This window comes from Physeter macrocephalus, chromosome 18 (genome assembly GCF_002837175.3).
Source record: "Physeter macrocephalus isolate SW-GA chromosome 18, ASM283717v5, whole genome shotgun sequence".
In the NCBI taxonomy this organism is placed as follows: Eukaryota; Metazoa; Chordata; class Mammalia; order Artiodactyla; family Physeteridae; genus Physeter; species Physeter macrocephalus.
The window spans coordinates 47,513,120-47,540,278 of NC_041231.1; the positions used below are offsets into that span (position 1 = coordinate 47,513,120).

Genomic DNA, 27,159 nt, shown 5'->3' on the forward strand with positions numbered 1-27,159 from the left:
AGCCTGGGGTCAGACCGGGCACAGGAAGGACACACATTAACACTGAGCTGGCTTCCTTCCTTCCTCTCTTCCTCCCTAAAGGGCTCTCTCAGGAGCAAGGTGTCCCAGGAGAGAAGGTGAGGCCCCGTACATATTTTATGCAACTTGAACACTGAAAGACTTTTCTCCTCTGCCTGTAATTCCTGCATGGGAGCCAACATGTCTTTAGAAGACTCTGTTAAAGTTCTTTCTGTTTTCTGTGCTTCCAGACTGACCCCAAAGTCACACGTTAACGGAACCTGCTTGCCCCTCTGCAGGTCCACAGCCTGTGGCTCCCAGTGCAGGGTAGGACCTGTTTTCTGCTACCTGGGTCTTCCTGCCCTTCTCCTGTCTCTGCTCTCTCAGGACAGGGACCCAGGCTTACTCACTCTGCATCCCCTGCAGGGCCCAGTGCAGTGCTGGGCATAGAGCAGATGCTTCCTGAAGGCTTGAATTAAATTAGTGATGACAGAAAATAGTAGATGATGTTTGAGGGCCTGGCTTGTTCGGTTGCCCAGCTAGGCAATGACATACCTTGTTTTTATTGCCTACCAGTACGTATGGTTCAGTATGCTCCCTACTGGGAAACGGAGGGTCCTGCGTGCGTGCGTGCATGCGTGTGTGTCTTGAGTGTCAGTGCCAGGTTGTTTACTGTCGCGTGCGTGCGTGCATGCGTGTGTGTCTTGAGTGTCAGTGCCAGGTTGTTTACTGTCATTTCTCAGGACAAACCATTCTGTATTCTGATATTATGTCTTCCATTTTTGGTGTTAAGGTATCCCTTCTTTATGACATTATGGTGAAGCCAGACAGTAGTAGACCATGGTGGCTTTTTTTTTTTAAATGTTCTTACTTAGTAAGAGAAAAAAACTGGGAAACAGCAGCAAAGTTAAACTTTTTTTTTTTTTTGGTTAAAAAATAGTAAAAAGCATTCTTCAAAACACCAAGTAGTCAAGGAAAGTTGTTTCAAGAACACAGTACAGGACTTCCTTGGTGGTGCAGTGGTTAAGAATCCGTCTGCCAACGCAGGGGACACAGGTTCGATCCCTGGTCCAGGAAGATCCCACATGCCACAGAGCAACTAAGCTCATGCTAGCCATAGCTACGGAGCCCACACGCTGCAACTACTGAAGCCCGTGCCCCCTAGAGCCCATGCTCCGCAACAAGAGAAGCCACCGCAATGAGAAGCCTGCGCACCGCAACGAAGGGTAGCCCCCGCTCGCCGTAACTAGAGAAAGCCTGCATGCAGCAACGAAGACCCAACACAGCCAAAAAGAAAAAAAAAAAAAAAAAAAAAAAAGAACACAGTACATAATAAAGGGTGTCTAAGCTACTGGCCATCACCAGTAATGTGCCCATCTTGAGCCAGTAGGGCAGGTGGGAGAGTTTTAAGGACAGGTGGACAGCTCTGGACCCAAACACTGTGGACACTTGGCATATGCTGACTAATTTCATCTTCTCAAAAACCCCTTGAGGGCTTCCCTGGTGGCGCAGTGGTTGCGCGTCCGCCTGCCGATGCAGGGGAACCGGGTCCGCGCCCCGGTCTGGGAACCCTTGAGCTAGATGGTGTTATCTCCATTTCATAGCTGAGGCTCAGAGAGATTAAGTTATTTCCCCAAAATCTACACAGAGTAACCTGAATTTCCCAAGCCTCATGATCTGGTGTGTACAACGAGGAGGTCACCTTAGCATCCATCCCCACTAGGAAACCACAAGACCAGAGCATCCACCCACCCCCACTGTCTCCCTCCATTATTTGGGGGAATCTAGGGGAAAGATCTCCCACATGTTCACAATCAGCCCTCTTATAGGGGCCTGCTCAGGGCCTTCACCAGGCTGCTGCTGCTGCCCAGATCCACCCTAGGAACCAGCCCTGCCCAGGTGCCTTCTCCATAGAGGCTCCAGATCAGCAAGACCAGGGCCAATTTATGACTTTTGTGGGCCCAAGCACTTTTGCCTTTGTGGACCCTTTCCTCCACAAAAAAACACCTAAAATCATATTTTACGATTGTGTTGGTATAAAGATTAATATTGTGTATTAAAACATGTGCCTGGAACTAATAGTTCATTTTTCCTTATGATTTTAAAAGAAATTAAGACATTTTCATGGACCCCCTAAAAGAATGGTGGGCCCTAGCCTCCACGCCTGCTGAGCCCAATGTGTAAGGAGGCCCTTTGCAAGACCCTGCTGACGTGGCAGTCCCCTTGCCACTGCCCTCCCTGCTTCATAGATTGACCCATGGACCTCAAAGCATACTGCCTGCTTCTAAATCTCACAAAAACCCTAATGTCAATGTCCCTTCAGCTTCTATCTGTTTAGGTCTTATTACAGGTGTCAGAACAATCCCCGAGGTGGAACTGGGAAATTCCCTCTTCTGCCCCAGAAACCTGTACACATCATTTAATCCTCAAAGCTTTTATCCCACATTGTATTAGGTTCTGTCATATCAAGACTTATATCAAGTCACATAAATAGATACCCCAGGCCTCTTTCACAGCCCTAGTTCATCACACACAGCCAGATACTGAATCCGTTTTGGCGCCGCTGAGACTGGCAGACACATGTGCACACACATGCTCAAGGGTAGAGAGGGGTCTGGGATCAGGCCTGTTATTCCACTGTGTTCTCTTCCTATTAAGCCAGGCAGCTAATGAGCCCCTGCTGCTCACACGTTCACAAGCTTGAGCCATTCTAGTAAGCAGCAGTCCCGCTTATTCCAGCTTGAAATGAGTTTGCATTTCTTTCTCCAACACAAAGCTTTGAAATGAATGACGACACTGGAAAATTATCGGGAGAATTTGCGAGGATTGCAAATAAGCAGGTATATCTAGTGTTTAGGATGGAAATATTTTCTTCTTTCGAATTCTAGAGACTCAGAATCTCCCCCTGGCAACACTTTGCATGCTGCATGTCTTTGGAAAACAGTTTATAAGGAAGAGTAAATGGAGGAAGAATTTGTTTCTAGCAACATGTTTTTATAGGAAGAGAAAGGGCATGGCTACAGGATGGAGAGATTGCTCAGGCTCAAGTTTGTGGGTAGTGAGACAAAAAGTAAAGGAGTCTGCTCTGCCCTGCAATCCCTAGAAAGAAGAGAAAAGACACAGGTGGGATTTTGACGTGGGTCCTGACCTGGTCTTCTTTCTCAGGTCCACTGACATGGCCCCTGTGGCAGGCCCCCACCTCGGAGTGGTACATCACCTCCTTAAAGGTCTGCATTGGTCCTGTTGTTGGTTACAGTCTGGCAGGAAGCTGAGTCTTTGTTGAGGTTGACGCTTGTTTCTCTGCCTCACTGCTGAGCGATGGAGGAAACACTGGAGGTTTCTCATCACCTTCTGTACCCTGAGCGTGGACTCTTGCTTCCAGCCCGGTGATTGTAAAGTTGACATAATAGATTTGATGTTCCACAAGGGGATGTGACACAGACCGGACCCTAGAGGTGGACACTCAGGCTCTCAGTGGTGACCATGCATGGTCGGGAGGTCAAGGAGCATCAGTGTGTCAGAGCAAATACATCCCCGGGGCGTATCAACAGCTGAAAGCTCCTCCTCCACCCTGGAGAAGCCATACTGGCTATGCTGGGCATTTTGAAAGGGAGTCATGTATGTACCCGGCACTTAATAAATTTGTTGTTTAATTTGTGTTTATTTGATCACTAGAAGGTTGAATTTGGTTACTGCATGAGTCCACTGGCCATGTTCATTCCATCATCCATGGGGCCCTTGGCCATGAGTGTCTTTGAGGCCAACCTTCTTGTTCTGCAACAGCCCCTATTCTGTCAGCTGATTTTCTTCACACTTTCACGTCTCCCTTATTTGATACCATGGACCTGTCACATTTGATCCATCTTATAATTAACATCTGTAGTAACGTTGGCTGCCATCATAGAGAGCTCTTTCTGGCTCTGGAATCCTGCTTTGTTTGTGCCATTCAGCTCAGGTCTCTGGAGCTGTAGGCAATAAAGCAGGAAGGCTCCTGTAGATTTTCATTTCTCCCACACACAGGGCTCCCTGCCAGCACCTCTGAATCCTCACCAGCTTTTTATCTGAACAAAACCCTGTCCGGTGCTAAATATAGCTTTATTTCACACAATTGTAGAAGGTACTTTCTCCTTTTAAATCTAGACTGGGCAGGGTACAGGACATTTACATAACAAGTTGGTGTTAACCCTGTGACAAACCTTCTAAACGCTTACTGGGCTAGTGAGTAAGCTAAGGAACAAGGAGGTTGGGCGCCCTGCTCCTGCCACACGGCTCATTAAATCCCAGTTATCTTCACTTCCAGCAGGTGCCCTGTCCACTCCCACGCTCACATCCAAGCAAGCCCTCAACACTCCTGTAGAACACACAAGAACCACCCGATTCCCTAGAGGTGGGATTAATTCCCTGCAAGTGTTAGTGGGTTCCAGTTTGTGTTTCACAATGGAGGGCAGAACTGGGACACCAAACAACCAGAGAGATCTTGTCCAGTTCCCATATAATTTTTCTCAGTCACTTCCCCAGCTGGAAGCTGGCTCCCTTCGGAAGGGGACCACAGACCTTCCAAGTGAAGCTGTGGTGCTCTCCACAGACCAACTGCTGGGGACTGCTCACTCTCACTTAATGACAAGCGCAAATACCTTCAGGGGTCAGGAAAGTATGTCACCGTGTCAAGTGGCTGGGGTAGAGCTAAAGGCACACCCTGAGGGCAGGGACTTCATCCATTGTTCACTGCTTATCCCAGCACCTGGAGCAGAGCCTGCGCACCACAGGCCCCCAATAAGATATGTATGCAATAGAATGAATGGTGGGGACTGCAGAGAACTGGGAAGTGCTTATCTCACAGAAGGCATTCTTGTCAAAAAAGCATGCCTCTAGGCAATATTTGGCTTCCAGCTGGCAACTCCTATGACTGAACAAACAAGGCTATTTCTGGACAGAAAGGAACAATGACTGCCAAGCAACATTGATGTCCAGCTTATCACTTTGATATTATATGTTCAGTGGGAGTCAAGATGCAGATAACTCTTTCTGTTTAAGCACCTCTGAAGTCCTTCCCATTAATAACATTGGTCCCTTAATGACCCTGGACCAATTGGAGGTGTGTGTAAATGTTAACATTTGCCCTCCCATCACGCTGTGGTCTAACCGTTTTTCCTGAATCCCTTAGTCAAAAGATGTACAAAGGCACCTCTTCTATCAAACAAAGGGCAAACTTTCTAAATACAAGCTTTATTTACGAAGAGAAGGGTACCAAACCTGCTTTCATACATACAACGTTGCCTTTTCTAAAATGGACTTAAGCAAACAGTGGCAGCTATTTCTTGCCAAAAACATTCTGAGTCCAATTCATCTCCAAAACCTTCCACATCGAGTTACAGGATTCTAGATAATGGCGGACAGCCTCTTCGAGTTTTTCCTAAGGTAAAGAGTTGGCTTGGCTCTCCCACGGACACTTCCCTTATTCTGGTGGGTCTGTGTCACCTTCCTCCATCTTATTTTCCTGATAACCCAGACCCATTTTTTTGGTATGTAGCAAACTCCCTTGAACCAAAAGAAGCATAACTCTTGGGTGAGTCAAGCAGCTATTGTGAAACAGACAGGCTGCAGAGGAGCCCTCTGAGCACGTGTGCCCTAACCCTAGGATGATTGACAGGTGCCAGGATGAGACCCTAGGATGAGACCATGTACCAGAGCCCAGAGCCAGCTTCTAGACGGTGGACTCAGCCACAGACTTGTCACTTAGACACTCTGATTCCATAGTGAAGTTGCAGGGCCACTGAAAACTTCCTCTAGTGAGATAAAACCTGCAGTAGAATTTACTTGGGGAAACAAACTTTGCAAACCAAGTCAGAGCTATCATTAATATATTTTGGCCAGAATATTTGAATCAGATAGATACCTTGGGAGGTACCAAAGGCATTAAAATTCCAGGCTTTCTTGAAACTCTTTACTGGTTAAAAAAATGCCCGTGGGCAATATTTGACTTCCAGTTTACAAACCCAGTGATGGGCTAAGTAAAACTGATTGCAGATGGACACCATTAGTGCCAAGAAACATTGATCTCCTGCTTACTTCTTGGTGCTATATGTTCAGATGAACTCAAAGATGCAGATAATTCTTTGTGGCTGAAGTACCTCTGCTCCATTAAAGACCTTGGCCCAGATCTGGACTGACTGTAATTTTGAGCCATGAATATAAAAACTAGAAGTGACTTGTATCAGTTAGAAATATATTCAACCACAAATAACAGAAAATCCAGCCAACAGGGGCTCCAACAGGTAGGGACTTATTTTGCACACATGTATCAAGGTGTTCAGAGGCAGTTCAGCTGATCCAGTGCTATGTGGGCTCAGGCTTTCAGTCTTTCTGATCCACCTGACCCAGCATTTTGGTATCATCCTCACTCTTGCTGGCTTCCTAACCACAGACCTATGATCAAGGCAGACAGAAGTGGGGGCAGGGGAGCATCAGCTGCATCTATTCACCTGATTAGGAAAACAAAAGCTTTGCTAGAAACCCCTCAATAGACCTTCCTTGCAGGCTCACTGGTCAGAACGATGTCACATGACTGCCCCTGGCTGCAGGAGAGGCTGGGAAATGCAGTGTATTTTCTGTTCAGCCTTAATGGTGGGGGAAGATAAGGAAGAATGGGCTTGAGAATAGATGTGGGTGAGCTAACAACACAGTAGCTACCAGAGACTGCAGAGAAACTCTTTCCAATCCTCTCAATGTACAGATGACAAAACTGAGTTCCAGAAATGGGAAGTAGCCTGGCCAAGGTCCCATATCTAGATGAAGTTACAACCAGATCTAGAGCCCAGGTCTCCTAACTCTTCATCCATAAAGCTACCCACTGGACCACAGCGTGAATGTAGTTTGACAGAGTCTGTGACTGAAGCTCTGTTGAGGAAAGAGAATATCATCCAGAAAACGAGGTAATGAATATGAAACCATCAGCAGCGGGCAGAGGACCTAGTAGCTTCCACTTGAGCTCTCCTTCCTCTCTCCCTAAGAATCTGAGATAATTCTTTGTGAGTCACAGAAGCTAAGCCAAGTTACATCAGGCCTCCTCTTAGTCCCCTCAGACTGGGTAGATTCTTTCAGTGTCCCATTCCTTTGGCACATTGACGTTTTGTGTGTTATGAAACAGAATCGATCTCATGATGAGCACCATGATAATGTAGAATTTCCATGTCGTTGTTAATGTTGTTCTTGTCTTCTGTCCCCTTCTGTTATTGGACCAAACAGAAGTATTCTGCTGTTTCTCTCTGCAACATCTCCACAGAAGTCCTGAAAGTCATCAATGCCACGGAGGAGTTGATAGCAGAGTCTACAGGGCCCTGGGAGTTCCCACCTGTCCCTCCTGACAGAGAGAAAGGGACATTTCCTCTTGGAACAGACCAAGTGAGACTGGATGAGCAGCTGACTTCCCTGGAAGAAAATGTAAGACAGTGTGGATGTGCTCTGTCTAGGGCACACATGTCCAAAGGAGAAGCTGATGATGTTGTAACTCTTCACAAAGAGGGCAAGGACACAAATATACTTCCACCATAGCAAATATATTCTCAGAAGGGTCTTAGACTGGGTTCCCCAGAAGCACACCCCAAGATGAAGATTTCTGTGCAAGTGATTTATTAGGGAAATGTTCCCAGGGGAGGCTGATAAGGGAGTGGGGAGAGGGAAGAAGTCAAGCAAAGCTATGATCTTAGACAAAAAGTAGCTTCAGCCCGATCCTGCAGGCAACTCCGGGGTGTAAGTTGCATCTCAGAGTTGTCCTGACCTAAGGCAAAGGAACTGGCCCTTCCTACAGCCAGTGGGCACCTCAGTCTCTCTGCATGCAGGCAAAGTGTCTACAGTAGCTCAAAAGCCGTTTTTGCATAGATCTGAGCTGTTGGAAACAAAAGCACACTGCAGCTTGGGAGCAGGGAGGGGAGTATGCAGAAACTATATAAGGGATCTGTGGGGATCCAGGTGGAGCATTGCCAGTGCCACTACAGATAATAACAGTGGTTGCCAACAGAACTTAGGTTACTACAGAACTGGTCTGCCCTGCTTCACAGATATGTCTGCTCGTAATGGATTTTTCTGTCCTTCCAACTGGTGAGGAAAGAAAGAATGTAATAGATTCTTACATATAAACACCTACAATCATTTTTAAGACTTCAGTAAAGGTCCGATGAGAATTTTCCAACAATGCAAACCAGGGGTGACACAGAGAAATCTGGACATTAGCCACTCAGGCCATCGTTACCATCACCGGTTGGCATAGTCCCGATGTCATATCCAGTCAGGTGATTCCATCTTTCCAGACCCAGCAGAATCAACCCTAATTTGGAGATGCTCTAATGAATGGTGTTCTCAGAAACCGGGAAATGTTATCAGAGAGATTTTTGGCCAGAAGTTGAAACAACAACAAATCAAAATGACTCAAGGTAAAAAAAAAAAAAGCCAATATTAGTTTCACTTTGAAAGTAGAAGACTCTCTCCCTTTGGATTCCCATAAAACCTAAGCATATGTCTGCCTTACTTTGTTGCCCCTTCTGTTCACTCATATATCTCCTATTAGATCAGCACCATTGACATTTTGGGTTAGATAATTCTTTGTTGCGGGGCCTGTCCTATACGTTGTAGGATGTTTAGCAGCATCCCTGGTCTCTACCCACTAGATGCTAGAAGCTGCACCCTCCTAGATTTGACAATCAAAAATGTCTCCAGACATTGCCAAATATTAGCGGGAGCATGGGGGAAGAGTAGGGCACGGTCATGCCCAAGTTTGAAACCGGATATATAAATTCCTATAGAACAAGACCTGCTGCCTTTCCTGTGTATAGCCCTAGCCCTTGGCCCTGAGCCTGACACAGAGGAAGTGTGCAAGGAATGTTTATCTGACATATGATTACATCAGATGAATAAAATCCTTTTTTAAAAGAAATGTTTTACTTCTAATGTGCAGGTCTCTGTTCTTTAAAAATGCCTATAATACAATTCTTTCAGGTGCTGATAGTCCTAAAATGGCCCTAATCCTGCACACACAGAATTGAAAAGATTAAAACAAAGATATGGTTCACCAAGAAAGGGAGGCATTTTTTTCTTTTTACAAAGTATGGTATCAAAAAAACTTACAATGCATGAAATAATCTAGATTTAAATGACAAAGGTCAGCACACTGAAAGCAAAGACAGCATGCCTTTTTTTCCCCCTCTAAGGAGTTTATTGAAAAATACAATGGCCTTGGCAGAGTTTTCATTTCGTAAGATCCTTTTATTGTACATCATGTTTCTTTTTGTGGGTTCATTAACACTTTGAGTTGGAAACACATCTACTTAGCCACTGATTGAAGACGTCAGAAACACCAGCAGTGGAAAGCTGGGGATTACAACTTCCTGCTCCCTGTCCAGCCCCTCTAAGATGCCTCTCGTGTTCTCATAGAGTTAACTACCTACTTCCATCTCCTTCCCTACCCCAACCAGCTTTTCACATTTCACCTCCGAAGAGATTCCATCTTTGTTCCTTTGAATTCTGTGGGTCTTTGAGTCACAGAAGGGATGACTTTTTTTTCAATCTCTTTAGTTCACCAGATCACAGAGCCATGGGCAGGTTGCTTACTCTGCTGTTTCCAGGATGGAATTCAGTTGAGCAGCAGGAGAAGGGCAGGGCTGATTCTTAAACTGGCCTCTGGGTGCAGCTGATTTAATTAAATCAGGGCTTTTGTCTATGTTCTAAAGAGCGCTCCTGCTCCTCATTCCTTCGCTGCCTTTCTCCTTTGTGCTGAGGAGCCCGGGGAATGGCAGAAATAGAAATGGCAACACTTAGTCTGCCCTCTGAACACTGGCTTCTGCAGACCAAGCCGCTGAGATAAAAGAGAACATCCTCATTTGCAAGAGAATATTCATCTTTAAGAAGTCTTATGAAGATTTCAGAGCTATGTAAGATAAAACAGAAAATATCACATTCATATGTCTAATCTCCTGTTTTCATAAACTGCCTTGTTAATCCACTTAATTAGGGTAGGGCATGGGGATTTTAGAATTTCCTTAGTCTCTTAGCTTTGACACTTCTCACCTGCTGCCTGGCTGTGAAATCAGCTCTGTCTCCCCTAAAGGTGGGAGAAACCTCTGACCAATGCCAGCCTCCCCCGCACACGCAGTGGGGACTCAGTTTCTCGGACTGAATGCCTGGGGAGCTCTGAAGCACAGGGTTCTTCTACTGTACCTGTAGGGGTCTGTCTGGGAGAGGAAAGCTTCAGGAAGGGAGTATTGACACAGGTGTGGGCAAAGATAAGGGGCGCTGTAGTGCCCAGAGAGTACCAGTAGGAGGAAGTGGTCACCACCCTCAGGCAGTATAGCCCAGGGAGAACTGGAGCCTGGAAGAGCGCTCCCTAGTGGGAGCTGTCGCCGTGGAATCCAGGAAGGGAAAAAGCAGGGGAAAAAAGGCTCTTCTTTCTCCTCCTGCCTTTGATCTCCTGCTGGTGCTTCCCATTGGCCAAACCCATCCCAACCAGCAAGGGAGCCTTGGTGGTAAAGTTTGTATAGGTTAGCGTCACAGAGAACAGAGGAGAGCAGAGCAGAATGGAAAATGGATCTAGGGATCAACAGAGAACAACAAGTATGACCATTTTCAGACCTGTGGTGTGAATGGTAGGGGCCCACCAGGGCCACCTTGTGGATTTATGCAGGGTTGTGAGTGGGAGGGGTGAGTCGGCTCCCTCACTCTCCCACCCCCATCTAAGGACCTTCCTCATTCTTACCCTTCCTAAATGACAGAGACCACCTGGGGTACCCCATAATTCCCAGCCACAGAGCCAATGGAGGAATAGTCTCAACTTCCCTTTTACTTCTGCCTTATAACTCTGGCAACCCCAAATACGTTGTAGTATACAACCAGTGGCAGCAGGCACAGTGGGACGGCCAAGGGGGTACCCAGCTCTGGCCCAGAATCCAAGATCAGGCAGAGGAGGTTGATCTTCCTTCTCAAAGCCCTTGTACAACCCCCATAGCACAGGAGAGGTAGAACTTATAGAAGCGGTCATGGCTCTCTGCTCTCAGAGAACAAGAAAAGAAATACTATCTGTTACTGTCTAACCTTAGTCCCCTAAAGTATATGTCATGGACGCCAAGTCCAACAAGATGCACTAAGATCAAATAAGCTTGAGAAACCCATATACTCTTTCTAGGAAAACTGAGATACATCTTAGCACATTAAAGACCCTGAGAGTCCTGCAATAAAGAAATCTGTTTAATGTTCTTTATTCTAGGGGCTTTGACCATAAAGTCCTTCCTTTGAAACACCTATTCTCATCCCTTGAACCACTTTGAGAAAGGCTTGTTGAACCAGGAGCCAGTCAATGGGGTCACAGGCATCAGTGACTAGAGTTTGGAGAGGACATAGATTATTCAGACATGGTAACCATACTTCTCGCCAAAAGTGGACCTTAATTAAGCAAGCATCTCCAGGTTAATGTTTTTTCAAATGGGTTATTTTTAAGGCTAGAATAACAATTTCATTATATGGCATGTTAATTTTTGTTATTTCAGCCCAGCCACAGAGCCAATATTATGGCCATCTATAACCACAGTAACTCTAGTACCTTTATGCCAATGTTTGAAATATAAATCGTCGAAATATTCCAATCGAGATTAAGTATCACAGCATCGCAGGGCAGGGTGGAAAAAGGCATGAAATCTGGCACCAGCACTCTGGCTCACTAAATACCTGTCATGATCATCATCACCATCATCACCATTGTCATCCTCTAATCCTTCAGGTGCCATGACCTTGCTTGTAAGTTCCTGTTGAGCAGGTGTCAGTGCCAAACCACTGAACCTCCCTATCCCCTTAGTGCCAGGAAAGCAGGCTTTTAGGGAACACAAAGTAAAAGATGAACATTCTGGCCTTGCTGAGAACTTGGAGCGATTTCATATTGCTTTGTCTTGGCAGAGAAAGTAAGGAATGTTAGTGGATGACCATGCCAGTGACAAAACAACAGGGTGCTATTAAGTTGATACAACCATAGGGTATGACGATGTTGGGTTTTGCGTGTTTCTGGAAATATCAAGGTCCTGAGACCAAATATATGTCAGGTCATGTTTAACCATTGCCACACTTAAGTTATTCATTTCATTTAAATTCCAAATTTAGTTTCATTGTGCAAAGCTATAACTTTATGTTTTTAATTATCTTATCAAAATGAATTCCCCTTTTTTTGGTGTGGGTACCAAAAGTGTAATATCCAAACTCAAACTGTGGGGGCCATCTCTCTGATCTCTTCCTCCTCTCTCCTCTCCTCTCCTCTTCCTCCTCCTCCCCCTCCTCCCTTTCCTTTCCCACCTCCTCCTCCTCCTCTTCTCCTCTTATTCTATTTTCCTCTCTCTCTCTCTCTCTCTCTCTCTCTCTTCAATTTTTCTTCCCCTCTGAAGATAAGTTTTTCAACCTCACAACTTTTGGGAGACCAATTTTTAATGATTTCTCCACTCAAACAGCTTTGAAATATTCCTCATTTCCTTCATGTGACAAACAATAAAGTGTTTCTTGTTTTGAAGATAAGGAATAAATGGCTATACTGAACTGTGAAGATCTTTTAGAAACAGAAGTTCTCTAATACTTGCATATGACAAAGAAATATAAAACTAAGGGCAAAGTGAAATAAGGCAGTTACAAGCAGACATTTGACTCATGACCCCTGTATGACCAATGAATCACCCAACTTGATGTCCGCTATGTCAATCACTGCTGGAAGCTCCCACAGCTAATTGTGCCTGGTGATGCACAGTCAAATTTGCTCTCATCAAACCTGCACCTGCCTTTGCTCCACTCTGAAATGTTTTGTAAAATTGCCAGTTTTCACACAGATGCATGAATCATGCCAAGGAGTTGACCGAGTTGGAGCATCTCAGGATTCTTTGCCCTCCTCACCAACACTCAGCATTGCTCAGTGCAAATGACCATGCATGATCTGTGTGCACTGCTCTTGGCTTGCCTAACTCTGTTATATTTTTAACTCAAGTTAAAGGAACTGTTAAAGGAGTGACCATGCATATCATTCAATTCAACTCTAAATGGCTGTGATTACATGTTTAGAGCTTTATATACATTGATTAAACCTCATGAACCTGTTTAAGTAATCACCTTCTCTAGATACATTTAGTTCCTTGTGTTGTCCACTGTTTCATCATGTTATTAATTACGCTGAAGGAGCATTTGTTTCACTCACCCTGTCCTCAGCCTGAATTATTCCAACGATTTTACTTTCTGTTTGCCCACTTTTATGAGAATCACCTTATAAACTCATAAGCCAAAGTAATTTTTCCTTTAATTTTCCCTCAAATTACTTCCTTTATCTTATTTTCTCTTTAATCTTCAGGAGCTCTCAAAAAACTGTCTTAATTGATCATAGATTTTATATGCTTCTCAACATCACACTGTTTTCTAAAAAATAAGGTATTTTCCTACTACATACTTCAGGTTCATTTTCATTCCCTTAACCTGATTCAAGCAACTTCACGGTACTTAATCAGAGATAATTCACGCAAAATTTGTAATCGCTTTAAATTAATTTCACCTCTTTCATGTTTTCTGAAGTTTTCCAAATTACTAATGCTAACCAAAATTTTTATTGGAAAAACTACATCATGAGTTTTTCTCTTTGTTTCCTCTATCTTGATATTGTGGTTGTTATAGTCCCCGGACAAATTCACAATTTATGTAGCTGATGTCATGTATTCTTGTACTATTTTATCGTATTTTTAAAATTTACAAACTACTTTTTTTTGCAGGAGAGGTTGGAGGAAGAGGAGGTGTGGTTGACAGTGAGGGGGTGGCAAGACCTTATGCTACCACCACTTAAGTGTGAAGAATGTTTATAAATGGGGGACTCCCTGTCTCTTTCTGCCAATGTTGAGTCTAGTTCTCTCTCACTCCCCTGAATTATGGCATCCCCTGAAGGGGCCCCACCAGTCCTGGGTCCACAGACCTGAGCTCAAGGGCCATGCCTCCTCTATAGGTGTACCTGGCGGCAGGTACCGTGTATGGACTTGAAGGCCAGCTGAGTGAGCTAGAGGATGCTGCCCGCTGCATCCACAGTGGCACTGATGAGACTGAACTGGCAGATCTGGAGGACCAAGTAGCCACGGCAGCAGCCCGGGTCCACCACGCTGAGATCCAGGTAAGAACTCTCCTCTCTGCCCAGATGGAGAACTACCGGGCAAAAGGAGAGGGCACCCCATCTTACAAAAGAATCATTTCAAAGCCTTTGTATCTCTCAGTTCCTGCCATCTCCAGCAGACTTTTCGTGGGCATGGTCCTTCCAGGTGGATTCCACCAAAGCCTCCTTTTTTAAAGTGCAGCCTTCCTCTCCCCAAATTATGACCTTGATAATATATCTCTTTAAAACCTATGCCATTTTCCTCTTTGACAAATTCTCTGACCCTTGCTATAGAGGCTCCCATTCCATCCCAAGACCACCCTTCCCTAACCTTTATCACACTGTTTTTTAAAAAAAAATATTTATTTATTTATTTATTTGGTTGTGCCAGGTCTTACTTGCCGCAGGTGGGCTCCTTAGTTACGGCATGCGAACTCTCAGTTGCGGCATACATGTGGGATCTAGTTCCCCGTCCAGGGATCGAACCCCAGCCCCCTGCATTGGGAGCACAGAGTCTTATCCACTGCGCCACCAGGGAAGTCCCATCACACTGCTGATTACCTATTTAATGCCAGGTTTCCCCACGACAGACTAAAAGCTCCTTGAGGACAGTGGACTCTAGCTATCTAGCTTAACACAATAACTCCAGTGCCTAGCATAACACCTCACACAGGTTTGGGCCTCAATAAAAATGAGAGGAATAAATAAATGAAAAACGAAGTGTAGATTTCTTAGACCAATATTTTTCATGATTTAGATATGGCTGCTTTAGAACTAATTACTATATTATCTATAACTTTCTGAAGATGCTTGTTTGCAGTTTTCATGGATATTCTCTTGGCCTCTGACTCTGGATCAAAATGGACTGTGGACTAAGTAACTGATTCTCAAACTGGGGTCCATGGGCATATACATACTCAGGGACTCACGAGAAATGCTGGTCTCTGCAGCATAAGCTCAGTGTAGACCCCTGGTTCACTGATATTTCTGTAGACCCTGCATCTTAAAACTGCATCCTCTGGAGAAGGGGGATCAATTGAAACCATCTCTGGATAGAGAAGATGACAGTTTTGGGTGATAATTTTTTCTAATAAATTTATTTATTTTTGGCTGTGTTGGGCCCTCATTGCTGTGCGCGGGCTTCCTCTAGTTGCCGCGAGGGGGGGCTACTCTTTGTTGCGGTGCATGGGCTTCTCATTGAGGTGGCTTCTCTTGTCACGGAGCACGGGCTCTTAGGCACATGGGCTTCAGTAGTTGTGGTGCACAGGCTCAGTAGTTGTGGCTCGTGGGCTCTAGAGCACAGGCTCAGTAGTTGTGGCACACGGGCTTAGTTGCTCCGCGGCATGTGGGATCTTCCCGGACCAGGGCTTGAACCTGGGTCCCCCGCATTGGCAGGCAGATTCTTAACCACTGCACCACCAGGGAAGTCCGATAATTATTTTTTAAATAAATATTTTTATCTTAAAGAATCAAAAATCACAACAGCTGCTCATATCATTCAGCACTCTTGAGAATGGGAGGGAACCGGTTCTGTGCTAGGAATGGCCTGGGAATGGTCTCATCACAGATGGCCCTGTTGACTGTTTATTACCAGCAAGAATGGCTGAAGAGCAACTCTCCTCAAAAATCATTTCCCACAAATGCCACTCAACATTTAATCAATTTATAGTTAATGTTATATGAAGTAGAATCAAATCATTTGTTTTCTGGGGGTATATTTTGCAGCAAATACTTCTTGAATGGTTTAGCAGGAAGTAATATTGTTTATGGGTGTTTGGGAGGGTTTTATTGGATAATTAGTTATTCATGCTTCCAAATTTTTCTAGGCTTAAATTATTGGAGCCATGTTTTATGGCAGAAAATCCTGGAGTCCAAAATGTCCATTTTCCATGTGTTTGAATGTGCCTATTAATTTATCATTCATTGTTAAATATTATAATAATGTCATTAATAATACCTAATATTCAGTGAGTCTTACTGTGGGCCAGGAGTTGGGCTTAACCCTTGAACTCATTATTGTATTTAATCCTTTCAGCATCCCCATGAGGTGGCTATTGTTATTTTTCCCTTTTTATGTCTGGAGAAAAGGAGGCTCAGAATGGTTAAACCGAAGTCAAATAGCTACAAAGTGATGAAGCCAGGATTTTAACCTAAGTCTTTCTGGCCTCAGAGCCCACACTCTTCACCAGTCTGTGCTGTGTGGTTTCCTGAAAAATGTGCTTGTCCTGCCCTCAGGTATATATCCACTTGCATAAGAGTCCTTACTTTGCATGGGAGGTTGTCAACCTTGCCATCATCTTTACGGCTCTTTTCAACGTGGGAACCTTTATTAGCGTGGAGACTCTCCTTGTCCTACAGTTGCTGCCAGAGAAGGAAGATTCATTCCTTGTTATCTGTTCTTGTCCAAAGCAGAGTTTCACAGAAGATGTCACAGAGGGTATCCTGAAGGATGGTAGGAGGGTCCCACTGGAGGGTGGATGTGCTGAATTGTGTTCTTAGATTAGGTCAGATTCTAGGGTTGCTTTCACCTTGGAGTTAACCTTTCGGACTCCAAGGTGAAAGCAACCCTAGAATCTGACCTAATCTGACAGGATTGCCCGGTGCTGAAGCCCACTGCGGGATGATGCACGGGCAGCGTGCTAAGGATGCTGTCCACTGCGTCCTGCAGGGTCATCTCTGTGGGCATTCCTGGGAAAGGTCTCTCTTAACTCTTAATATCAAGAAAAGCTATTCTTCTGAGTACTTGGTCTTTATCTTGTGGGCATAGAGCCGTAAAATGATCTTTTTGCTTTGGCTCCCAGGAAACCCAGAGCCGAATTGGTCATCCCCTTCTAGCAAGTGTAAGGGTCACTGGATATGCAGTCTTAGGAATTAATGGAACACAGTTAGATACAACGTGATAGATGGATGGATGGATGGATAGATAGAGAGATAGAGAGATAAACAAAATGTAGGCAAAATCAGCCCTCAGCAGTCTCCTTTTCTCTTTCTGCATCCTTTGCCCTGTGGACTAAAACTGGAAAAATTAACCCTTCTTATTCTAGAGCCTGGCAGTCAGCAAATCAGGAGGTCAGCAACCTGCTCTCCCACTGACCTGTCTCCCAGGGCCCTCTGAGCAAAGCCCTCCATGAAAACTGCTTCCAGGAAAGAATGTGGGCATCTACCCCACATCAGTTGCAAATGACTGATAAAAGTTTATGCAATTTATTGGTCTATAAACCAAAGGAGCGTCGTTCTCAGCGTGAAATTTGAGGAATGAGAATAGGAAGGTATCTCGGGGCTAGGAAGGGACAGGGGCTGCACAGTGGCCCCTTCTGGGGGCTGGCTGCTGGGCAACTTGGATTCTTTCACCAGCTGCCACAGTCTTGGCCTTTACCTGCCTCCTCCTCCTTATCTGAGTAAGATTGCCGCTCCTCCGGGATAGGGGAAGCATCTCCCATATTTGCTGACCTTTCAGACCTTCTCTCTGCACTTCCTATAGCAGCTATCCCAATGGGCTTTGTCCAAAGAAGCCCTCAGTAAATGGCAGCAGAATTAGAATTCGTCTTGCGCAGCACAAAATAGCTTAGGGACAGGGGAGGCAATGGAGACGTCGGGGCGGAGGGCACACACATTGGCAGCAGGGCCCACTTTCAGGTTTCCTGTCTGATTCCCCAGCAACACTCAGGCTGTGCTATCTCAGCAGGATGGCTGTGATCCCAGCCTCCTCCCTCGACTCTGCCAGGCTCCTCCACTGTCCCCCATGCCAGGCCTTGGCAAGGCCTCTGAGAAGGGGGCAATGTGGCAAGATCATGAGCAGTGGCATGAATGCTGAGCTCTGCTGTGAGATGTTGGGTGTGTCACTCATCCCTCTAAGCCACAGTTTCCTCATCTGTAAAACCAAGAGAATGGTACCCATGTCACAGGATTATGAATGAAGCATGAATGAGTTCATGTATTTAAAGCACTCAGCATGGCAACGGCACATAGTAATGCCCTTTCCTAAGAGGAGGGACCGTGTTTTCTTCACCCCTGGGGACATGGATGGACTGGGGTTCTTTCCGGGTACTAAGTGGGCTCTTGCTCTCTATATCTACCTTAAGACATTGTTGGAAAAAAATCTGAGCTCCTTCTGACCTACTGATGTTATAGTAAAGGAAACTGATGCCCAGAAAGAGGAGGGAGTTTCTCAAGGCCACTTGGCCTCTTAATAGAGGAAATGGACTTGAACCAGGGGCTGCTGGGCTTCCCTCCTAAGACCTGGTGCTGTGGTTTTGGATTCAGGGAGTCATGGAAGAAGGAAGCAGGACCTATAAATCATACTTGCTTTTCAAAGCTCACATCGTGTTGTCTCCCTGGGAAGCCTTCCCTCACCCCCACCCCCACCCCTATGCTGAGCCAGATGGCCCCGGGCCATCATGCCCATCATGCCCTGGGCTTCCATTTATCCCTAGGGGTCCTCTGACAGGGGTGACATGCTCTAGAGCTAACAACTGGAAAATTAAATTTACAAAGAAAGGCCTGTGGTTTATTTTCTCACTACAGTACTCAATAGAGAAGTGCTTGGTGGAAGTTGAATGAGTGAATGAATGAATGAGCATATATCAAAGCAGATTTGTTCTTTATAGAGTCATAATACTTTTAACAAAGATTCTCCCCCTCCTGGGCTTTCTCCCTACTGATTCTGCCTTTCTGTTGCATTAAGATTTCTGATATTGAGAGCCGGATTTCAGCCCTGACCATTGCAGGATTAAACATAGCACCCTGTGGGCGCCTCACAAGAAAACGAGATCAGAAGCAAAGGAACCAGGTGCGTTTGTCCCTCACTCCCTCTGCTGGAATATTGCACGACCTGGAAAATGTAGAAGATAAAACATCTCTGGCTTTGCGAAGGTGTACTGATTCCTGTGTTCTGTTTGTAGGTACAAACCATAGACACATCAAGGCAGCAGAGGAGAAAACTCCCTGCTCCACCGGTGAAAGGTATGCTTAAATCAAACCACAGAGCCACCAAAGCATTAAGCCTGACTCACTCACTCAGAGTAACTCAGAGATCTGAGTTTGAGGACCAGATCTAATGGGGTGTTCTCACCCAGAATTGCCCTTGTGGAGAGTCTTTCTTGACTTGAATTCCTCCAAGAGGTAGACCCTGGGACAAAGATGTGATTTGGGAGGTAATTCCAAGAAACACTAATAAGGGAAGAGAGAAAAGATTCAGGGAAGGAAATTAAGCCAATATAATGTACTCTAATTAGTAGTTTGCTGCTTTGGGCAAATGAGGCTAACCCCTGCTGAGGACTTCCAGGAGACAGTATCAACCGCACCTCAGAGTTTCCATCTCAAAGAATAGGAAGATGAGATATTTCAACTCTCATCTTTGCTTGAAGGTTATTTCTGGTGGGGGCATTAACTCCCTGGTACTTCTGACCCACTCCATCATTCATGGGCCAAGAGAGAGTGGTGATGCCTGTAGTAGGATGCTGTCAGAGTGGGCTGGAATGGTGACTGTCAGGGAGATGCGGGAAGGACAACAAAAGCATCTAACAAAGAGCCCAACCTAGAGGGGTTCCAGCAATGCCAGTCCTATCACCCTTATCTACTGGACATTTTCAACAATTTCCCTAGATTCAGAAGCCACAGAATGATGATGCCAATCTAGAAATTTAGACCTGCAGATTAGAAGAGTAGAAAGTCAGAAGATATATGTTTGAGTCCTGGTTCCACCATTCATTGTTCAACAAATGTTTACTCAGTGCCTACTTTATATTCCCCAGAGCCCTAAACAGTTAAAATATATTACAGATCCATGATCCCTTACTTGAAACCCTTGGGTCAATATATGTTTCAGAATTATTTGGACTTTAGAAAGGTAATACGGTACATGTACTGTGTATTTCATGACAGCCCCCTCCCGTGGCGTCTGGAGTAGCGTCTGATAAACACATTAATATCCTTGCGGCAAAGCGTGACAATGTTCATGCTCCATGAGAGGGACAAGGACTTGAAATGGCCACTTATCACTTTAAGTCAGGTTTTGCCATCAGGCAATTTTGACTCCAAAGTTGTAAAGATTTGCTGTTTTTAGAGCCTTTTATATTTCAGTATTGCAAATAAGAGTTTGTAGACTGTACTGGATTATCTCCAAGCTACGTTCTCCTAGAAAGCCACCAATGATGCCTTGATTTATTTGGTCCACCAATAAATAAATAAATAAATAAACAGAACAAAAAGTTTCCACAGTCAGACCTATGAACCAGAATGAGATGCCAGTCTAACAAAAATCTGGGTAATCTAGACACTGGTCTTTCTTCCTTAACCATCAGTCCAGCTTCTGGATAACACTTATTCCTATGTGTTTCCTTTTAGCTGAAAAAATTGAGGCATCTTCAGCGACCGCCATTAAAACATTTAACCGCAACTTCATTCTCCAAGACTCCTCGACAAACAGGACTAAAGAAAGGAAAAGCACTACCAAGGATTTGATAGTAAGTCATCTCTATCTTAATGCCAATTACTGTCACTGTTGATGGCACCTCCATTCTGTAGCCCTTCTTTCTGTAGGTCCCCAGTCAGAGCCCCAAGAAGCATCCTTCCTGCATGGTCTCATGGTCTGTTGGTTGGGTGGTTGGGGTCCTTATATTGCTAACCTCTTGGGTATGTGGATACATCCTGTCAATTATATCTCCAGCTCCTTGTATGAACCAGATTTAATATAAGAGAAATAAAAATATGCAGACAGAAATATAAGGTCTGATTGCGGTATAAGAGTTTTTATTCTGTTTTTGATTCATGTTCACTCTTCCTTAAATTTCTTCTAAGCCATTAATTACTTGTGTTCCAGAAAAAAAGTCAGCAGCTGCCCATAAATGCGGCAAAGGAAGGCACAGTGGATAATCTGCATAAACCTGGAGATCATATAAGAGGGCTAAGGGATTATTACCCTAACACCAACATATGCTTCAGAATTTTGCAAATGCTTGATGCTGCTTATATGGGAGGTGAAGACCCAGCTAAACTGTCTCAGTGATACCAGTTATGCAGAGGGGGCAGACAATGGCTGGGTGACAAGACTGAAGCAACGAAAGGCAAAACTTATTCTGTTGCCTTTTATGCATCACCTGTCATTCCCTTCCCATTCCTCCCCCTCATTGTCCCTGTGTCATGAGCACAGAAGCACCAGATAATGGCATAATGGTGGGCATGCCCTTTTGAATTACAAGTTATTGCATCTCTTAGGTACCATATGGCAACAGTGCTGCCCACTGCCTTTGCTTCATTGGCCATTACCCCTGACTTTTCAAAGTCCAATTACCTGGCTCCTGGCTGTTACTTCAAAGAGCTAAAAAGAAGCATTATCACACTAAAAGCGCAGACCACTAGGGCCAGGGAAGGAGTCTGTTATAAATAAGATAGTTAAAAATAAATTACCTTAAGGGAAAGTGGAGGGTGGGGGGGAGGGATAAATTAGGAGTTTGGGATTAACTAATATATATAAAATAGATAACCAACAAAGACCTATTGTATAGCACAGGGAACTATACTCAATATTTTGTTAACAACCTATAAGGGAAAAGAATCTGAAAAAGAATATATATATGTGTGTGTGTGTGTGTGTATCTGAATCACTTTGCTGTACACCTGAAACTAACACAACATTGTAAATCAACTATACGTCAACAAAAATTTAAAAAATAAAAAAATTTTAAAGGATAAAGCTCCAGAGCCCCCTCTCTTAAAAAATAAAATAAAATAATAAATAAATTACCTTCCATAGATGTAGAACATAGATCAGTGGTTGCCAGGGGCTCTGGGGAGGGAGAATAGGAAGAAATGCTTAATGGGTAAGAGGTTTTACTTTAGAGTGATGGTATGTTTTGAAACTTGATAGAGGCAGTGGTTGCACAACATTGTGAATGTACTAAATGCCACTGAATTGTTCATTTTTAAATGGTTAATTTTATGTTTTGTAAATTTCACTTCAATAAATTATTTCTTAAATAAATTAACTTTAAATAACACTGAGAGGTTAAAAATGAAAGAACAGACAACATTCTATGCTAAATAAATGCAAACAAAAAAGAAAAGGCAAGAATACTACTTTCAGACAAAGTAGAATTCAAGGCAAGAAGCACACAGTAGAAACAGGGAGGGAGGATGTTTTAGATACTGATAAAATAAAGTAAGTAAATCATAGGACTTTCTTGAATTGGCAAAACAATAGAGCAACGCAATCTAATGTGCCATGGTTGATGACTTTAAAATTCCCTTATCAGCCCTTGGAAGCCCAGTACACCAAAAATAAATATAAATTAGATAATTTGAATAGTGTAATTATTAAGCTTTAATTAAGAGGGACTTCCCTGGTGGTCCACTGATAAAGAATCCACCTTATGAAATAATGGAAATGTTCTATATCTGCAGTGCCCAATATGGTAGCCAACAGCCAGAAGTGGCTACTGAGCTCTTGAAATGTGGCTACTGCCTTGGAGGAACTGATTTTTAAATTTTATTTAATTTTAATTAATCTAGGGCTTCCCTGGTAGCGCAGTGGTTAAGAATCTGCCTGCCAATGCAGGGGACACGGGTTCGAGCCCTAGTCTGGGAAGATCCCACATGCCGCGGAGCAACTAAGCCCGTGAGCCACAACTACTGAGCCTGTGCTCTAGAGCCCGTGAGCCACAACTACTGAGCCGCGTACCACAACTACTGAAGCCCACACGCCTAGAGCCCGTGCTCCACAATAAGAGAAGCCACCGCAATAAGAAGCCTGTGCATCCCAACAAAGAGGAGCCCCTGCTCGCCACAACTAGAGAAAGCCTGCGCGCAGCAACGAAGACCCAATGCAGCCCAAAATAAAATATAAATAAATTTTTAAAAAATTAATCTAAAGGTGAACAGTCACTTGTGGCTAGTGTCTACCATATTGGACAGAGCAAATCTAGAAAATTAGAACAAAAGTTAAAATAGTCAGAAACCCTACTCAGAAGTTTTAAAGCATGTGCACCCACATACACAAGTATACACATACACACACACAACATGCACATCTCACACATATTTCCAAGTAACTATTGGATTAAAGAAAAAAGCTAATCCACAGAGCATTTACAAAATGAAGACATTACATATATCAAAACAAATGGGATACATACAGAACAACACTGAGTCAAATTCACAGTATTAAATCTTTTCTTCATTATTAAAGAAGGAAGAAGCAAAACAAGTGAACTAGACTTTGAATTTCAGACATCAAAGATAAATGCATAAACCAATTAAAACCAAAAAACTATAGAAATGATCATAAATCCAAGAGCTTATTCTTTGGAAAAATAGAGAAATTTTTGTTAGCCAATTCAAGAAAAAAAACCCAAGAAATAAAAAAATAAGAGATTCTAATAGAGATGTAAATTTTTTATTTAAATATACAATGTGATGTAAATCTATGCTAATAAATTTAAAAGTCTTAGTCCTAGTAAAATCAGGATCAAATCAGAATATCAGTAAAAACTGACTTAAATAAAATTTTAAAATTTATTAAAACTTCAAAAAAGCTTCTCTGGCCAAAAGGTTTTGCTGATAAATTTTTATGAGCTAATTCTCATGCAATATGAAATATTCCCGAGGATTAAAAAATTTCAAAACTAAAAGATTCAAGTTGTAAAGCTGTTAAAACCCCAACAACTAAAGGGCTGACAGGGCTGGTTAGTATGTACACATCTTACACACACAGGCACAAACAGACGCATACAAACCACACACCAATAGTACTTCTTCAGAGAGGTGAGACATGCTAAATAATAATTAGCAAACTAAATGCAGCAGCACATTAAATAATAAATTACCAGGTAAATTTTACATGAATCCACCAATACCTTTAATATTGAGATATTGATTAATAAACCCGACCAACAGTTCATTTCCTTCCAAATTAACTTATAGTTTAATGCAATTCTCATAAAATTCTCAGTGGGATTTTCTTGGAACTAAAGTTCATGTAAGAATAAATCAGAAAGAATAGACAAGAGTATTTTGCAAAATTAAAGTGATTTTCCTGCCAGATTTTAAAACCAATTAAAAGTTGTAAAGAAACTGATGATTAATGAAATAGAATAGAAAGCTCAGAAATAGATACAGGCACATATGAAAATGTGTTATATGATTTTTTAAGCATTAGGAACCAGTAGAGGAGGTATAGATTACTATTTTAAAAAACTCTGCTTGGGAAATTAGCCAATGGGATGCAGTGGGAAGGGAATCAATTTGCCTTACTCCATACACCAAAATGAATTTCAGATGGATTAGGAAGTACATGTAAGAAATGCATCACTTTTTGAATACTGTGAAATATTTCACTGGTCAATGGACATGAATACCTTTTACAACATAAAAAAGGCAGCAGACGTTGTTGTTAATGGCCTCTCCTCACTTTCACCAAGTGGCTGATTGCATCTGCTCATTTTCTCCCCTCAGGAGCCCACCCTGGAGTCTGCTGTGAGGTATTAGCACCATGGAACTCCACTGCCAGTGACCCACTCACTGCCTCCGGCCATACACGACAGTGCCTTGACCCAACAGCCATCGAATACTGTATGGATTTCCACCTGAGGAGAGGGCGTGGGGAGGCCACAGTGCACCCTTGCACAGGGCTGTCCTGATACCTCAGCCAGAAAGCAGACCCAGACTTCAGCATCAAGGTCTTGCCTACTCTCTGCCTTAGGCTCCCAGGAGAATCCAAAACAGAAAACCAAGACGCTGGCTTCCAACAGTAGAGCTCCAGTTCAAAAGATGCATCTTTTCCCTGTTCGCTTTGCTACTGTATGTTGTCTTTAAGACCTTTTTTTTTCCTTTTTTAATCCCTTTGAATCAACTAGTATTACATGTCAACAATTTTTCCCAAAATATATTGTTGGGGTTGGGGGATAGTGGAGGAAAGGATATTAACATTTAACTCATCAGTTCTTATTAATCTCTCACAAGCATCTTTGTCCTACAAATGCTAAGGAGAAAAGTGAAAACACCTGTAGTGAGCACTAGGGGCTGTCTAACTTGGGGAGTCCTCAACTCTCAAGGTGTCCCTCCAGCCACCTCCTTCCTGCTGGCTCCTAGCCCACCACACCACCAGTTCCTCCCATTGCTTTGCAGTCACAAGCCACAGGACCGAAAGCTCTGACTCACCCATGCCCGCCCACGTCTATCTGAAACATGCCCGCCCACGTCTATCTGAAACAATGTCTCATCGAGAATTCAGGGTTCTTCCTTGGACTCGCTGAGAGTTTCCTCGCTCTGAAGGGGGGAGGGGCTTGCAAAAGCCCACCATTGGCTTAACTTTAACACTCTGTCTAGAATCAGTAAGATGTGGTTTAGCACTGACTGCATCTAAATGAGGTTTAGGTAACTGGATTATTGCAGGATACAACCACACAAGGAAACGCTGTCCTCCAAAATTTATTTCCCAATAAATACTCAGCAGAAGTAGTAAAATGACCTTAAAGATAAAAATGGTTAAGACCTGAGAAAACTTGCAGGTCTGAATAAAGCAAGGACAAATTGAATTGAACAGATGCAAGAGCTGACACTAACTCCATGTGTGTGGTCACACATGCATGACTATTTAGAGTGTATTTATAAAAGCAAATGGAACTGGAATTTCACTCAGTTAATTGAGCATTAGCAACTTTTTAAAAATTTGCTCCTGATAAATTCTGAATCTGAGGAAGAAGGCAAAACATGGGAGGCAAGGGAAGAGCATGACTGACGTATATTAAGTGACTGCTCTGAAGGAGGCAATATTATTCTCATTTTAATCCTAATAGCAACCCTATTCAGTAGGCATCCCCACTTTTCAGATTTGGAGACTGAGGGCCAGAGTGATTAATTTGCCAAAGTCAGACCTTTAAGCTCGAATGCCTGACAAAGCCTCATTCTGTGTTGTTTTCCACTTCTACAATCTTTTGCTGCTGTGCACATTTCCAGACCTGACTTGCTGCTGAAATGTGTGTTATGATCCATTCCTGATGGGGGTCTACCTATCTTCTGGTAATACTCCTTGCTGATGCTGTGTATGTGTTATCCAAAAGAAATGACTCCTTTGAAATAAAGTAAATCTTTGGCTTTTTGTTCTGTTGGTGTGATTAAAAGCAAACAAATACAAAATTTAAAAACACAACAAAAAAGATCTGAGTTCCAAATAGACAGTTTTCTTTAAGAGGCATGAAAAGCAACTATTGTTGTGTTACAGTGTTAAAATACTCAGTTTTCTTTGACAAAAATGTGTACTGTGTAAGCCTTGCAAAAAAACAAAAAGAAGAAGAAGCCTGCTCTATGGCATTTGAATTTTTATAAAGGTTTCCTTGTGCCAAATAAGTGCAAAGATTTAATTTACTATTAAAATCCATAAGCATATGTTGTAGTTCCAGATGAATTATTTTGTCATCAAGTGACTTTGATCTTCAGTGTCAATATTTATATTTAGATTAATTTTTATAAATGAAAATATTTTAATGGTTTAAGAAAATGAGGTCAATAGGACCATATCTTTGATGACTTCTGAAAGTATGCTTGCCTTCATGTTATATGCACATTGCCAAGAATTACTGTCAAGAGAAATGATGAATAAAAGTCATTTACGGAAATAATGTCTGTGGGGGTGTGCGTGTGTTTTTTTTTTTTTTTGGTTAGAGAAGAGTGGGAGTGAAGAAGGGGTAGTCATTGGAGGGGCCAAGATTCAAAGCCACGGTTACCCCACACCCCATGTTCCTTTCGGTTACACCACTCACCTCTCCATTGCTTGTTCTACTGAGAACAGAATTTCCCAGGGCCACCTCCACTGAGTGGTCACTCAGGTAACACTAGCAGTTCTCAAAGCAGGGAGGAGGGGCAGTGTGGTTTTGTGCCTCAGAGGACATTGTCACAACTTGGTGGGGGCAGGGCATGCATATAGTGGATAGCGGCCAGGGATGCTGCTAAACATCCTACAGTGAGCAGGACAGCCCCCCACAGCAAAGAGTTATCCAACTCAAAATGTCAGTGGTGCCAAGTTTGAGAAC

The 27,159-nt window shown here is 43.4% G+C and overlaps 1 protein-coding gene across 2 annotated transcripts in view; it reads left to right on the forward strand.

Annotated features, from left to right (window-relative positions):
* MYRIP (myosin VIIA and Rab interacting protein) overlaps window positions 1-26,688 on the forward strand; it is a 223,987-nt gene extending 197,299 nt beyond the window's left edge. For both annotated transcript variants that reach the window (XM_024117042.3, XM_024117043.3), the window contains 6 exons: window positions 7,243-7,437; window positions 13,994-14,155; window positions 18,819-18,923; window positions 19,036-19,096; window positions 20,480-20,598; window positions 24,584-26,688. In XM_024117042.3, the coding sequence (XP_023972810.1) occupies window positions 7,243-7,437; window positions 13,994-14,155; window positions 18,819-18,923; window positions 19,036-19,096; window positions 20,480-20,598; window positions 24,584-24,616 (675 nt within the window). In that variant the 3' untranslated portion in view covers window positions 24,617-26,688. The remainder of the gene's footprint in view (window positions 1-7,242; window positions 7,438-13,993; window positions 14,156-18,818; window positions 18,924-19,035; window positions 19,097-20,479; window positions 20,599-24,583) is intronic.
* Window positions 26,689-27,159: the final 471 nt, after the last annotated feature.